Source organism: Paramisgurnus dabryanus, chromosome 8, assembly GCF_030506205.2.
Source record: "Paramisgurnus dabryanus chromosome 8, PD_genome_1.1, whole genome shotgun sequence".
Taxonomy (NCBI): domain Eukaryota; kingdom Metazoa; phylum Chordata; class Actinopteri; order Cypriniformes; family Cobitidae; genus Paramisgurnus; species Paramisgurnus dabryanus.
The window spans coordinates 29,163,418-29,180,304 of NC_133344.1; the positions used below are offsets into that span (position 1 = coordinate 29,163,418).

General features: G+C 38.0%; 1 protein-coding gene across 3 annotated transcripts; it reads right to left on the reverse strand.

Annotated features, from left to right (window-relative positions):
• Positions 1-2,184: 2,184 nt before the first annotated feature.
• Positions 2,185-16,452, reverse strand: ypel2b (yippee-like 2b). 3 transcript variants are annotated; one of them, XM_065281453.2, is made up of 7 exons: positions 16,277-16,452; positions 14,996-15,115; positions 12,045-12,189; positions 11,129-11,358; positions 10,879-10,922; positions 6,822-6,930; positions 2,185-6,188 (listed from the first exon to the last, which is right to left on the reverse strand). In XM_065281453.2, the coding sequence occupies exons 3-7, from the start codon at positions 12,073-12,075 to the stop codon at positions 6,099-6,101; spliced, it is 504 nt and encodes a 167-aa protein (XP_065137525.1). In that variant the 5' UTR covers positions 12,076-12,189; positions 14,996-15,115; positions 16,277-16,452; the 3' UTR covers positions 2,185-6,098. The 3 variants fall into 3 exon arrangements, with proteins under 3 accessions (XP_065137525.1, XP_065137527.1, XP_065137526.1); XM_065281455.2 differs by lacking the exon at positions 12,045-12,189 and having other exon boundaries at positions 16,277-16,443; XM_065281454.2 differs by lacking the exons at positions 12,045-12,189; positions 14,996-15,115 and having other exon boundaries at positions 16,277-16,442.
• Positions 16,453-16,887: the final 435 nt, after the last annotated feature.

The following is a 16,887-nucleotide window of genomic DNA, read 5'->3' on the forward strand; positions in this document are numbered from 1 at the left end:
GTGTGTGGAATTACTGACAATGTGCCGTTGAGTTATTCAAAAATAATGCACGCCTAAGGTAGTAATGCATCACGGCATATTATGTTTAGTGTGTATTTACAAAAAAACAAACATTTTCACAACTCTCAATCTCACTTCTGCATTCAAACGTGGCACATTCACGACACAGAAGAAATAATGTTGTGGCTTGTGTTCATTTCTCTGTGACTAACACTGACGTCATCGGTTATCGGTTAACTTCCTTTCATTGTTTTGAGTGACCAGTTGGGCGAGACAGTGGTGTTCAATCTTATTTTCTATGTCCAGTAAGTTAGGTCAGCCGATAACTCCGCAATGAGAGCATACAGGCATTAAAGAAAAAATGTGTATACATTTGTGCTTCCTGTCTGCTTCATCAACAAGCATACGTCATCTTTATTCACCCTGCATGGCCATTAGAAAAACACCAGCACGGCTCAGACAGACCTTAAACAACCTCTCTCAGTAAGCTGTATGATCTAAATGCTGCGAGTGGGACCCAGACACCGAATGACACCAGGCCTTTGGAGACACGCACTTACCGCCTCCTCCGCAAATCGAGGAGAAAGGCAGGCAGTTGCTAAGAGACGCAGCCCCCAATGCAAACACAGAGCCATCTGTCCGTGTAAAGAGGAGATGCTCGGGTATCTGAAAGCCTGGCACAGTCCCTGGAACAACACACTGACACATCTTGTTTTTTAAGCTCCTCCATATTGAAAGAATGCTTGTTTTGTCCACACCTGGATTTTTACCTCATTTTCCATGTCTGCGTTATCAACTCGAGAGTGTTTGAAAAGTTTGAGCAATACATCTCTAACATATAGCTACAATGTGAACCTGTTCTATGAAATGACTCCAACAAGTTATACATCACAAATTTTAAGAATTATGAAGTTGTATGTGTTTACTAGAACTATAAATGCCGAATTTTGACTTCAAACTTTATAAAAGTTGTGTTCATCAGTGAAGACTAACTTGGACAAAACGTGTAAATGTCATACAATTCTGTTAAACACAATGCTTATTTTTTATAATAACACAAAAGTCTGGGGAAAATTAATAGGCTGTTTTGCAAGGGAACCAGCGTCCCGCTAACTTCCGGGTTAGCCTACAAAATACATCATCCCTACAGCACTAGCTTTAGATAAAACCATCTGCTAAATCAACATGATCTCATGGCAAGTCGTGTTATAGTAACAAAAAATTTGATTAATTTATTTGTGTCCATGGCATGAAATTCAGCTTTTTTTGTGCATTGAGCACAACTTTCTTTTTCGTGTCATTTTATGTATTGTTTTCTCACCCCCTTTTAAATCGGTGTCACTTGGGGTTGGGGTTAGGATGTCTTAAAATGTAACAGAAAGTGATTCTAACACCAACCCAAAGCGACAATGGTAAGAAAATAGGAAAAACTATAAGAAAACATTACATAAAATAACACAAAAAAGAAAGTCGTACCACAAACACAAAAACTTATTAATAGAAATTTGTGCGAGTGACAAGAAAAAGAAATGGTCAATGCAAAAAAAAATATATTTCATGCCATGGAAAAAAATTCTGAAACTTGTGCAGTCGTCACAGAAATACTTTGTAACACATCCAACTGCTTTTTTGACACTTTGCATATGTTTAGCATGAGGAAACAACACTTAACGGTGTTTAAAAGTCAGAATGCATGAAATACCGTTAAACCACCCCTTTAACAATCTCCAACAATAAATTATTACTTAAATTCTATATCTTCGTCTGATACAGGCTCAAACATAAGATCTGTTTACACACACACACACAGAGCTACTGAAATGAGCCGCTCTAAGAAACAGCCAATCAGAGCAGAGCTCAACATTATTATTCATGACCTTTTAAAATAAGGTAAAAATAGACCATTTCATTTTGGGGATAAATTCTAGAGTTGTATATGGACATGTAAAACTGTTTCTGGATCATTTTTGCACTTATTAAAGTCACATACCTTCTATGCAGATATATTATTTCAATGCTTTCTTTGGCACCTTTAAAGATGCACAAAGGTATATTATGGCTTTAGAAGACTTTTTGTTGAATAGACTCCCTCCACAGTACATTTTGGTTTGAGCTATCATTGCAAAAAAAAGCAATTATTTCTTCAGCATTCAGAATTACCAACAAAAATAAAACAATCACACAAACCAGTCAACATTTCAACTTTATTGATATTTTATATCAATATCGATCAGTGCCAATAACATCATTATCCTCTCCACCTCCATTTATAAAACGCACTACAGTTAAAACGTCTTACAGGAGTACAAAAGTAGTAAATTTGGTGTCAAGACATGAATTGTGATAATGCTAGGATGACAGTCATAATAATTTAAAACAAACGCAACAATTTAGTCCCTGACACAGATGAAAATCAGCTGTGAATAAATAGCTGTATACACACACAAACATATATTCATTATATAGTCATTTCAACAAGTAAATAATACATTTTAGAGAGAAAAATGTCAATAAGCTTGCTTTCTGACTATACAACTCCACACCCCACCATTGTCTGCCCCAAGCAAAGAATTAAAAAGCAATTTTTTGTGTTGGTCAACTAATTTGAGGTTGGGTCTTTGGTTAATGATGTCGACACTGAAGTGAATTGTATATCAGTTGTCTTGGGCACACAGGAGCTTTCAAGAGTGGATTGATTTTTATTATACAAATCTAATGGAGAGGCAGTGTACAGTGTCTTACCTAATTTCATTAGTCCCAAAAGAGTCCACTAACAGCAAGAACACTCGCTACAAATACACACCTTGAAACTGGGACCGGCACAAACTGTTAACATGGTACACAGACACAAAAATGTCCAGATACAACACGTTGTAAACTGCTATACACAAAGGTTTACATTCATGTTAATGTGGGCTGCATGTTTTTAAAGTCGATGAGATCCATATCTTTTCTTAAAGAGACAGTACGCCAAAAAATGAAAATGCTGTCATTATACAGCTTACAAGATTTCATCTTGGAATACTTAAATGTTGGTCTTTTTCCCACATAGAGCTGGATTCAAAATATTTCAAATGAGAAGTTCAGATGCAAAACCCTCTGATGTGCGGCTGAAATGTTTTCTTGTAAATGAGATTTTTATCACTCTCTTATGTTTAGGTTCAGTAATTTCACTTTGATGGCAATAAAAAGGTTATTACTGTACACTCACACTGCCACCGGCGAGAGCGTCAAAGTGTCCGGAAGTCATTCATTTTTAATGAGAGCCGACGGGGAGCAGTGGCGCGGCGCCTCATGGACGGAGTTGAAATCAGCTCAACTTAATGGTAATGAGCTATGACGCGGTTCGCAGGCAACCAATCGGAAGACGGAAAAGTTTGACGGCAACCAATCGGAAGACGCAAAAGTTTGGCGGCAACCAATCGGAAGACGCAAAAGTTTGGCGGCAACCAATCGGAAGACGGAAACGTTTGACGGCAACCAATTGGAAGGCGGAAACCTCCAGGAGTCCAAAGAGTGAATTTGCGCATCAGAGACACTTTTTCTATAGCGTTGTTGGCAGGGCAGCCAGAGCATTTTTTTACGCTCTCGTCGGTGGTGGTGTGAACGCACTTTGATCACTTGAAAAAGAGCAGTGCAGCGCGGCTTTTTGTATTGCTAGGCAACCGCAGAGTCACCTGTATTGTCAGTCAAATATTGAAGCGTAAGCGCTCTTTTGCTCTTAACTTGATTTATTAGAAGAAACTTTAAAAAGAGGACGCTTGCTCTGATCTTGTTTGAGGTTGAAAGGTGCACAAACACACAGGAGTGAGTGAGTGGAGTTCAAGCAACTGTAAACCCCCTGTAACCACAACGTAAGGCCCGCCTCTCGCTTAATTCAAGTGGACAATGGAAAGACGCAACTGACGTTGGATGCTATTCCGCTCTCAGCGCTCCTTCAAAAGCGCGTGCTTCGGACAGTTGCAAACAACGCAAGGCCTTGGGCTCATGTAAACAGTGTGCATAATGCTCTCTGTTAGGGGTGTCACGATTCTCCAAATCCTCGATTCGATTAAATTTTCAATTCTGAGGCCACGGTTCGATTCTTACCTTTTTTTTTGAAAGCACAAAAAATACTATGGCATTTTTAGACTAAACTTTTATGAAATATAATATCTGACCTTAAACCCAGTGATGCCCTGCCATGTTAATCGTGCTGTCAATGGAAAAATATGGTACACGCATATACCTGATAAAACAAAACTTCCTGTCAGATGAACATTTCTCTACTTTGCAACTTGTTTTTTAAACGCGAGCGGGAGTAATGACGAGTTTATATGGACGCAAACTAATATTATGTCTGAGTCCACTGCTTGTGTAGTAAGTAAATATGCTGCACAGTGTTTTGTACATGCATATGTTAGAGCTTTCTCTGATATTTCAGCGCAATTGATGAAATAAGATCATGCAACTTTCACACGCTTGTAAAATGAAACTGCGGAGATCAGCCGCTTTAGTTTTATCAATGAAAGGCTAAACATAGCGCTGTACACTGTGTGTTCGTGCCAGAAGTCAAAAAAGACGTAAAACATTGTGTTCAGTACCTCAGATTAGATAAATGGGCGGAGAGAAGGCGCTCGCGTGTGGCTGTTCAAACACATTCAACCACATGTGCGTTTACACTACAAAAGCTTGGCAAGCCGACCAGACGTGACATGTAGGCGTGGCAGCATCGCCGAATCAATTTTTTAATGTCTTGGTTGTGAATTGCCCTCTGGCCAAAGTCATTCAAAAAGGCGCCTGCAATTGCCATAAACGCGTTTGGTGTGATCAGCACCTTAGTCAGTGACTTAAATGCCTTAAGACATTTTTTATTGGTTTTTAACAAATTTGACTGTGTTTCGCTGAAAAACCCTCTATGTGCACACAAGCTTTTTGTATCAAATAAAATCCACTTTTTTGGATATTGACATAGTAACCAGTTGCAAAATCACTAAAGATGTAACTGCAAACATTGCAAATGATGAAAGTCAGAATGTAAAAATGAAGAAACTGAACCACATATCAGGGGGGCGCTGTGATCCATGTGACTGCCATGTTCGGGTTGTTTCAGGTTTAAGTTTGAATGTGAAACACGGTCGTTTCACACGCCGATGTTCATCCAATTTATCTTTATTGCACTTAAGAGGACTTTGCTAAAAAAATCGACATAGCGTTTAGCGAGTTCTTTGTCTCCAACAAAGCAGTTTTTTAATGGCCCGAGGCAGGGATTTTATTTGATGAAAATGACAGAGAGCATAACATCTCATTTTTGACAGAGGTGACGCTAAGCAGCTTTTGCATCTGAGCTCCTCATATATTAGTTAACAAAATGTACAGACCACTATCATGATACATTTATTGTCATTTATGGTGCCAGTCCCCATTTACCTTCATTATTAAGTGAAGACTAGCCTATATATTTTTCTTTAAATTGCCATTTGCCTTTAAAACAACTTTTTATTTCATGTGCATTATCTCTTTAAAAGCAGGAGGGGTAAACTTCATTTGAATCATTGGTTTAAGAGCCTCATTCACTGATCTCTCCAGACCTCTCTGCTATCTGCGTGCGCCAGGCCTCCACGATTGTACAGATGGTGCTATCCTCAGCTGAATGGGAAAAACCCTGGTAGTTTCTTACAAACAGAATGTGGAGAGACCCCCATCAGTTCTGTCAACGCATGACCCCGATCCTGCCAAGCGCAGCGTGCCCTCAGAGCCCTGCCTTATGTCACACGTATGAATAGAGCTGCGTACAGTACAAACAAGCATGACATGCTTTGGCGTATGTGTGTGCATGTACGTCTGTACACCTTGTGTATGCATTCATGTATCTCAGTGTGCTCCCACGCATCGGGGAGGACACACACACACGCACGCGCTCTCCTCCAGGCACACAACGCCCACCCGGGGCGGCCCTCTCTCCCGATACCGGTCCGGGTGGGCACCCGGGGACGAGGTGCGTGTGTGTCAGCAGGAGATGGAGGAATTTTAGGTTTTAAGAGGGTAATGGCAAACCAAAGTCAGTCATCCACCCACGCATTCACCCGTCATCCACTTCGACTCTCCCAGGCGTCTGTTCATTCCCAGCCATTGTCTTTGATCATGTGGGCGAGTTCGATGATGAACTTGCCCTCCTTGTACTTCTGACTGCTTTCAAATGCATGTTCCTGTAACAGGAGGCGAATGGAACACAAGAACAGAGGTGATATTGAAAGGTTCGTGCAAAAGTATAAAAAGAGTTCAGATGCAAAATCCTCTAACATGTTTAAGCATCTTTATTCGACTATTCAACATTCAATATCCTGTCTGTCTTTTCTTTAAATAGCTGAAGGTGCTGAGAGGAGCTCATCAGATATCTGTAGAAGGTCACTGTGTCAAACATCTCTGCTCCCGTGTGTATAAATAACAGGGCCTCTACGGGTGGTAACCTATATCCTTGTGTGTAGGTTTATCACATGCTTACGTTTAAATCGGTCAACACTGCTTATAATCCCGCTGTCAAGGGCGACCGGAAATCCAGTTGCGCTGATATGTGGAAAAAACAATCGGCATGCGGCAAAGCTGCCAATTAAAAACGGACGCCACGCGAGGAATGTGTCCTGCTTAGACAAGCCTCTATGAGCATGCTTACACTCGCATCACATTGGTGATTATGAATTGCATAATGTCCATGTGATTGACTTGCATGCCATATAAACATGCAAACATTCATTTTCTTCTTTACCGTTTGAAAATAAGCAGCTAGCTAGAAGATCATTACTTTAAAAGAGCTGTTATACTGTCTGGTAATGTTTTCTTACATATTTCCAGCCCAATGTGGTTTTGCAGTTTTCACAGTAGATGTCTGCAACTGCATGAAGTCCAGTCAGCAGAACTCTCTCCTCTGCAGGGCCACATCCCACATTCACCCTGAGATACAATCAGACACAACATTACCAAAGTACAATCAGGTTAGAGGACATGACAGTGTTATGCATGAACTGTTTACTAGACTTTCTGGAATACTCAAATCTGATTGGTCAATAATCATAATATCTTAATAACAGCAACACACATGGATACTGGACTACTGATCTGGTGCAATTTAAATATTTAATGCAATAAAACATACCATTTTTATTATAAGTAGGGTTACCTAACAATTAGTTGCGACTAATCGTTTGCAGAATAAAAAGTTTTGTTTACATAACATATGTGGGTGTACTGTGTATAATAATTATGTCTATATAAATACACACACGTGCATGTAAGAAATACTTGCATGTGTATATACACTTTATATTTAATTATTATACACAGTACACCCACATATATTAATGTAAACAAAACTTTTATTCTGCAAACGATTAGTCGCAACTAATAATCAGGCAGCTCACAATTTGTATTAAACGGCTTAACAGTAGTGAAAGGCGATTTCGAAGCACGCTTCTTGACATTTACATTTACGAATCTTTTGTTTCGAATCATTGGTTCGGAGCTTATTTCAAACTGGCAAAAGTCACGTGATTTTAGCAAACGAGGCTTCATTATGTCATAACTGTTTCGAAAATCCGACGATTCACCACTAGGGGGAGTTGATCACAAATGACCAGTGTAGGTAACTCGAGTCAGTTTTATTATAAAAGTTTATAAAACATTCATCCTTCTGACTAATAACACTACCATTTGGTCTACTTTTTGTTTATGGACAGATTTAATGACAAAAATGTGCATAATTAAAAAGGGAGTTCGTTTTAATGATTTGTTTTTCATAAATAAAACTAAAAACACAGAATACACTTTTAATTATGTCTTAATTAAATCAAATAATTTATTTTTCTTAAAAACTTATTTTAAGAACAATCTTGCTATTGTTTTGTAAAAAGTGTAAAATGTTTGGACAGATCTTGCTGCTTTTACACTATTTTGACCAGCAGGTGTCGCCAGCTTGTATGGTGTTTCGAATGCTTCGAAAAACTGAATCAATTTGCGAAGCAATTGGTTCAATTGATTCAAATCTTCGAAAAGCTTTGTTTCTCCCATCACTACTTAACAGTAAATATAGGACAGTATCCAATGGTTACTTTACAGTAAATACAAAAGTACATTCAAATAAAAAAATACATAAGAAATATCGGATGAACGGTATCATTACAAAACACAAACACCTTAGCCTTACCACTTGTGAAAACAATATGACCATTAAATTTACAGTGCTATTAAAGGCGGGGTACATGATCTCTGAAAGCCAACGTTGACATTTGAAATTACCTAAGCAAACACTCCCCTACCCCAATAGAATCTGGACCTTCTTTTGATAGACCCACCCCACACATAAACAACCCAGGCCACGATGTAGGTTAGTAGACACACCCCTTACTGCTGATTGGCTACAAGTGTGTTTTGGTAGTCTGCCCGACAAAAATCATGCACCCCGCCTTTAAACAAGCCCATATATTTACATATATACATAAGCATAGTTTATTTGACTGATACGTGTACAAAGACGTTCAACGCATGCACATTGCGACAAAATGCAATGCATCTCCTGGGCTACATGCTACATTCTCCTGTACGCACATATGTGACCCATGTGTACTAAGTACGTGCCGTTACAAAAATTCGCAGTGCGCATACAGCGTGTGCGGAATTTGCGAGACCCTTACGTATGCTTAACTCTTTCGCCACCATTGACGAGATATCTCGTCAATCAAGAGAAAACACTTCCCTGCCAATGACAAGTATTTCCAGCTTTCCGCAATACCGCTATTATCCACCAGGTTCCGCAACTTTTTAAACCCGGAAGTATTGCCCTATGGCAAGCAGCTGCATGTCCGTGTCTGTTTTAAAGATCGCTCTGAATGGGATCTCTATGAAAAGTCCGTCACAAAAATTGAATTATCTCTGCTTTTTGCTCAAAATGTGTTTTTTTTTTTGCAGAAACCTACTCATATTCAAAAGCTGATTACAAAAGAACCACTGAAGGTAGGATGAAACAGTTTTTTTGTTTGAAAGCAGAGGGTTTGTTCTTTCATTTGATATATTGCATGTTTACATATTTAAAGAAGAACATTTTCTGAAAGGCATTAAACTTTTGTGAAAATCATGAAAAACGCTGTAGCTGGCTGGCAACTTTTTTTAAAAACGCTGGCGGCGAAAGAGTTAAAAGTGGAACTATACTTTTACTTTAAACATTAATATTATAGTTATAGCAAGCAAATATGCATATCTAAAATTGTATTTAAAAATCTAAAAAAATCTAACATTTTTAAGGTATTTAAAAATATTAGTAATGCTTTATGTAAAAATAAAGTGCTATAAAAAATTGTGCATATCAACTTTTTATACAATGTCAATTTAAAGGTGCAGTGTGTAACTTTTAGAAGGATCTCTTGAATAATATACATAATTATATTATCAGTGGTGTATAAAGACCTTACATAATGAACTGTATTGTTTTTATTATCTTAGAATGAGGCGTTTTTATCTACATACACTGTGGGTCTCCTTACATGGAAGTCGCCGTCATGTTTTTACAGTAGTCATAAACGGACAAATCTTTCTAGAGAGAGCGGTTCGTCCCTACATGGAGCACCCACAGAAGTGTTTGTTAAGCGTCCTTGGGTTTTTGAAAGGCGCTATATAAATTAAAGTTATTATTATTAAAGTTATTATTATTATTATTACTACATTGTCTCAGACGACATGTTTGTCCAGTGGCAGCTATCGTATCTTCTCATTGCATTTTGAAATTGAGGTTGATTGCAATTCAAAATCTAACCACTAGATGTCGCTAAAAACCCATACAGTACCTTTGAGCTAAAATTTATATGACAACTTTTGCAACAAAACCATAAAATATAGATAAAATGTTCATATTTTAGTGTTTTTTATGTACAACATTCAACAGTTTTAGGGTGATATGAAACACATCTGGGTGATTCTCGTGAAATAAGACTTATGAGACATTTAGATAAAAAAAGTAAATGCAAAGTAAGAGTATCAAAATAAGATTTTGCACATGTACTATTTTGCACATGATTTCAAATGACATCATACAAACCGATTTTGTTGTTTTTTCCACATTTAAGGGGAACATTTTCATTACTGCAACGTATCCATGACTAGATTTGGGTTCTTTGACATGGAAATATTTATAATTAACAAAATTAAAAGCTTTTTACAGTACAGAAACATGTGGTATTTGGTGATCATTGGTAAATGTAGAGACAATAATAAGGAATATAAATGTGTTCAAGACCAATTTTCTCATCCTCTGCAACAATTTTCAATCAATGTTTAAGTCCTAAAGGAACTAACATTTTCAAAAAAATAAATTGTTGGAAGGGACATAATTGACTGTGACACTCAAGTTGGCTAACAGGTAAGCAGTTCTTATTTTTTCTCTCCAGATAAAAGTTAATATTTTGTTTGTCATAGTACCTAGACAACTTTTTAGTTCTCATTACCGAAACATGAGTTTGTTAATGCATATATTTAATGTAATATCATGCGGTACAATGACAATTTTTGATAATGATATATCATATCTAAAAAATGTAAATAATTCTATAGGAAATATTTTTTAAATCCTCTAAAAATAAATGGTTATAGTAAGTTTAGACCTTAGTCTTATATGTGCAAAAAAATGGACTTCAAGGGCTTTTTAAAAAATCTGATGCTGCACACTTAAATCTGGATTTCGTGAGAATCACCCATCCGCACTGCATGTGGTCTTGATCACCCTGTCAGCATCTATTTTTTACGATAGCGTCTGACGTTATCCTTTTCTTGTTTATACGGCATAAACGCTTAATTAATGTACCAGCAGAAGCAGTTAAGTGAAAATGAGATTTTCTTAAACAAAAATAAACTTACACAGAGTTGAACAGATATGCTCTGCCCTGACTTCCTTGAAAGGACTAAAAGACAGAAAGAGAACACATGAGGTCACTTTCATATATAAATGAGCTTTTCATCTTCATCTAGGCAGACCTGACTCATGACATCAAACAGGAAGTTCACACTGCATGTCAATATGTTTGTGTTGTACGGTTAACAAACATGTTTGTTCCTGCCCTGTACCTACACCTGTTATTGGGTTATTCATTCGCAGCTTGCTATTTACCTTGGAGATGAGTTCATCATGGTTGGCGAGGTGTGCTCTGCAGTGGATGCAGCTGTAGGTACGGTGGCAACTGGGAAGGTACGCCTGGAAGGTTTTGGAGCGCGTCATGGTAACCATGGACCGGGTCGGCGGGCGGTGCAAGAAGGGGCTGCCGGCCCAGGTCGGCTCACAAGGGAAGCACCGCAACACACAGGTGAGGGCCGTGGTGGGGCGGGGTGGGAGGTATACACCTGCGTACACACATGGGGATACCTCGGGATGACTATCACAGCTATATGTTTCTCCCTTTAAAAAAGCAGCAGTCTGATGCTGTCTTGTACTCCTTTCATTTGTAAGGCTTTGTTGAGGCAGGGGAGAGCATATTTTAAAAGTCTGTAGAGAAAAGCAGCTTTTATGTACTTTGTATTGTTTCCAAGCCAAAGCGTGGGGTCGGAGCATAAAGAATCCACTGATAGGCCGAAGCCATTACCCACACAAACACACGGCAGTGGAAAGGGGCAAACACACGCTCCTACTGTCATACGTCTACAAATAAACTCTTTTGCATTCTGGTGACTTCAGTATGCACACAATGGCCGTAAGGATATTTAAGGGCCCAGTGAAGATGTAATGCTGAAAAGTCAGAGACCAAACAATGCATTTAGTGATACGCCAATGATAACATGCATTATAGATGAGATAATGGATGTTTTGGTTTCTTGCACACACACACACGCACACACAGTATTTAGACCGAGGGCTTTTTTCAAAGCTAATACAGGTTTCTTCTCAATGTTGTATTTAAACTTAAATCTAAGGCTGATTCTTAAGGTTAAATCAATTTGTGGTAAGAGTGGATTACTAATGGTTTAGTAATAGTGAATGCTTATTTAATGGACATGTACTGTAAATCATTTCAGCTAAAGGATCCACTCACTGGTCTTGACTTGTGCTGAGAAGACCAGCATAGACCGGAATGATGTTCCATACTGGTCCAGACTGGTGGACCAGCATAGCCATTATGTTAACCAGCATAATCAGCTGATTTTGGTTATGCTATTCAGAGCTGTGCAGTGTTGATCCTTTCAACAGGATGTACATAGAAATAAACACAGTGAAAAACAAATGGTCCCTAGCTGTCACTGGGGCGATACCCTTTCAAAAAGTACACCTTTGCACCCAAAGAGTGAATATTAGTACCTCAGAGACCATTGGTACCAAATGTGTACATTTTTTTCTTGAAGCTTGTCTTCTTCCATTTACTTCTTTATAATGCACTATATTGTTTAAACCATGCATGCATTTGGCAGAAAAATGAATGTTTACATCCCTCCTTAGTCAGCTACAAATTAGCTTCAAATTCAAACCAGGTTTCGCATTGCCATAACAGAATCGATAAAAGCAAAGAGAGCCTCAGAATGGTTTCAACGTGCAGGCCGAACACATCAGCCAAGCTCTGATCCGTGACCCATCGTGCACCGGTTTGACCACTGATCCGAAACATGACTGTACCACAGATCATGAAAGGGCACAGGTGCCAAAAACAAGCGATTGAGTGACTTTTCAACAACAGAGAAATAACATTTACATCAATTTTCAATTGGATTATAGGAGGGACCTTAGTCATAAAAGGGATCAATTTTAAGGACTTGGTGATGAACTCTTCTAACTTGGGCCAGTAAAAAACACCCAATGCACTAAATAAGTTAATAACTGCAGAGTAACACTCCACAAGAGTGGTCAAAATACCCTTTCAAAAAGTACAGCTTTGGACTGAAAGAGTTCATATATAAGTACATCGAAGGAACATATTGGTACCAAATGTATAAATATCTGTACCTAATGGTACATATTCTGACCCTTTTAAAAGGTAATGCCCCAGTGACAGACAGCTGGGGTACTTTTTTATATATTTATATATAAAGCATACAGTGGGAGAAATAAGTATTGAACATGTCAACATTTTTTTCAGAACATATATTACCAATGAAACAATTTTCACCAGACATCAATATTAACTCAAGAAATCCACAAATATAAAGAATTCACAACTTTAATAAAGACGAATGGCACAGGAAAAGATATTGAACATGTTAAGAAAAAGGTAAACACCAAGCTGAATTCCATAAGTACAGGTGAACTATTTCTTAAAGGGGACATATCATGAAAATTTGACTTTTTCCATCTTTAAGAGTGCTGTTATTGGGTCCCAGTGCTTCTATATCAACCTAGAAAATGTGAAAAAGATCAACCCAGTTACTTAGTTTTGGTAAACCATTCTTTACAAGCATGTGAAAAGAGAGTTAATTGACATTTGACTCCCCTTGTGATGTCATAAGGGGATAATACCACCCCTTAATCTGCACTATTCAACCACAGCATTGCCATTTAGACTCATTTGCATTTTAAAGGACACACCCAAAACTAGAGCCCGACCGATAAAGGATTTTGAAGGCCGATACCGATACAAATGTTTGTTGCTTTTAAAATCCGATATTCCGATATATCGGGTGGGGTTTTTTCCCAGAAAGCGCAACAAAACATTAACAGATTTCCCTAACATTAGTTATTTGTAGTGATGCACCGATGTATCGGCCGCCGATATTTATCGGCCGATTTTTGATGAATTTGAAACCATCGGCATATCGGCAATAGCACGAGAAAGGCCGATACCGATTGTTTATTAATTAACTGCATAAAGAAATCCATTATATGTAAAAAATAAGTTAATGTCGTTAATAAAATAAATGCTGAATAGCAAAAACCACCTTTGAAGGTTGTCATGTTGTCTTATTATATTTGTTTTAGCTTAATTTGTGCCTCTCTTATTATGTTGGTCAGTTGAATGTTTATTAGATCCAATCCGTGTTCAGGTAAAAATAATTTGATGCAGAAATAAACTAGCTAAAAGACCAACTGTATAGTATTGTATACATCTGTTTAATATCGGTATCGGCATCGGCCAGAAGTTGTCTGTTTAAATCGGTATCGGCCCAAAAAAATCCTATCGGTGCATCCCTAGTTATTTGTAGTTATTTATTATTTATATTATTGTCACAACAGAACAGAGGAACATCAAAATATATTAAAGTTCTGATAAATAAAATGTATAAAAATACAAACTTAAGATATGAAACGTAAAGGCCTTTGAACAAAAACACAAAAACAACAACAACCAAATCAGTTACCAGTTTTAAAAGACTTGGTTCATAAATATAACTTTGAAAAGGACTGGAGACAAATTATTTTAAGTTTTGATAAATAACAACAACAGCAAAATATAAATTGCTGATCACTTGACTCAGGCAGTGGTTAGACGCCTAAATCTGGACCCCACCAGCACCTACTGGTTCAGAGCGCTCTGTCAAAAACACCAACAGTGAGGAAATCTAATGAAGGCTGTTTCGTCCGTTTTTTTTCATTAAATATTCATTTATCGGCCATTATGAATGCCAATACCGATAGTTTGGAAAATGCCTAATATCGGCCTGCCGATATATCGATCGGGCTCTACCCAAAACCGGCACATTTTTGCTCACACCTACAAAGTGGCAATTTGAACATGTTATAATAAATTATCTGTGCGGTATTTTGAGCTAAAACTTACTCTAGGGACACCAAAGATTTATTTGAGATCTTCAAAAAGTTTGTGAAATGTTTTTTGTGAATGAAGCATCTTTGAAGATACACACAACTCAACATTTTCTCTATTGTGTGTCAGTGATAAATTCATATCTTCATGAAGGTCTGGGATGATCAACACAGGCCAAATACCGCCAAAAACATAAATACCACATTCATTCTCCAGACCCCTCTAATGTCTTTGCTACAAGGGCTACTACTGTAAATGATCTGATGCATTTGTTGTGATAGAGGGGCTGTACTCACCATTTTAAAGCCTATGCACCACAGGAACCTTCCTTATATAACTGGAGCATCACTGATGGGGATAACAGCAGAAATGAGAGGAAAATGTCCTCGTGTTGCATCTCATCCTTAACCGGTTGTCTAGACACAATGGTGCATTAGTGGTAATAACAGTGAGACTGGTTTTCTAATCTGCCTGTAAATGGTGATTTTAGCACAAATCTCTTAAATTATAATTAGGAAAACTGTTGAATGAGTTTTTGTCCCGGCATATGCTTAAACAGCCGCATTTAATTTTCTGAGTGGTCTGAGTCAGCTTTTTGTACTTTCCGACTGTGTTTGCATTTATAAATGCAGGGCATTACTTAATATAATGCAACAAGAATTAGCTCTGTCAATTTTCACTTCCTGAATTTGTTCAAAGGACATGTGAAAGACAAGACTGTTGAATTGAAAAGATGATTGAATTTAAAACAATAATCAATCTTATAATTGCTTTATAAAGTAACTCAAGAAGTGCGTTGCTGGTCTTGATAGCCTACCTGATGATGCATGGATAGAAGATATGTAGGGCACAACCTATACTGCCCTCATTTCTAATGACATCACAACCACTAACACACATTTGAGACTTTCACACTACTAGAGAGAGCACTACTCTTCAAGTCTCAGTAATATATAGGCAAACTGAAACCTTATCAGCATTACACTTTTAACAGGTTAATACCAAACCCAATGGTGCAGTCTCACCAAGTTTCAGAAACTCGAGCCCAAAAATGCAGTGTACTACTAGTACTGAGTGTTCACTTGGTTTAACGACACGTCCACGACAAATTATTTAAAACACAATCATATATTTAAATAAACACTGCAATGCTGTTGTTCCTCTAAAGTACTAACAAGTATGACGCAGGTTAAACTGCAGTAAACAATAATGCATGCATTACGCATATAGGTCTTTATTTAAGACTGACAGCACTTATCGCACGTAACAGAAGGATTTGGTCAAAGATTATACACATGTCACTCTTAAAGCGCTTTGATGCTGCAGTAAAGCTGATGATGCTGCTGCTGTCGCGGGCACGCGCGTGGATGTCATAGTGGAGGTGTGAGATAAACAAGCACCACTGCGGTCCTGCATCACATCACGCTGTCCAAAAACAGATACCATACAGCATCTCCAAAGCCTGCATCGGGTCAACAGCCTAATCCCAATGCAAGTTTGCACATTATTTACATTTAGCCGATGACAACACAAAAGTTTAATATTTGTCTACTTTTGTAAACATCGCTCGCATTTACCTTTGAAAAGAAGAAAACGAGGTTATGAAATAATGGCACGTCCACCTCCTGCGTTGAAGTAATTCAGTATTCACAGCAAAGTTTTCATGCGCATTCCTATCACGGATAATTTCCGCTCCTGTTTCGCGGCCAGTGTTGACGACGTGGTTTATATTAAACCAGCGCGTGAGGCAAGTTTTGTCTGGGCACGATTACAGTGTGCATCACCTACACGATGAATGACAGCTGCTTCCACCAATCACTGAGTCGGACGGACATGGCAACAATACGCTGATTGGTCAGAGTGTGAAAAATCAACCAATTATATTGTGTGGCTGTTGTCTACCTGCAGCTCCAACTAGTTGAGGAGCTTACAAATTTAACGCAATAACCCTCTTTGTTGGATCAGTGCTTGTTCGGTGAGGTAAGTGTAAAGCTTTAATATCCAGCGATTGTATTTTTAAATGTAGTTGACACTTAATATCAAGATATGTGCACATTTTAAAGAACTTCCAAAAGTAATATTATGTACAATATATAGTTTAGGTCCTAATTTAAGTACATGCATGTGTACATCACCATTGTATTTGTATATATATATTTATAATTCGCAAATACATGTGTAAATTGAT

Bases quoted from the DNA above. Each gene is read 5' to 3' on its own strand.
- ypel2b (XM_065281453.2), bottom strand. From the start codon at position 12,075: ATGCTGGTCTTCTCAGCACAAGTCAAGACCA. The intron at 10,923-11,128 runs GTAAATAGCAAG...TCTGTCTTTTAG, and splicing joins ATGATGAACTCATCTCCAAG to TCCTTTCAAGGAAGTCAGGG. The intron at 6,189-6,821 runs GTAAGAAAACAT...CTCCTGTTACAG, and splicing joins CCACATTGGGCTGGAAATAT to GAACATGCATTTGAAAGCAG.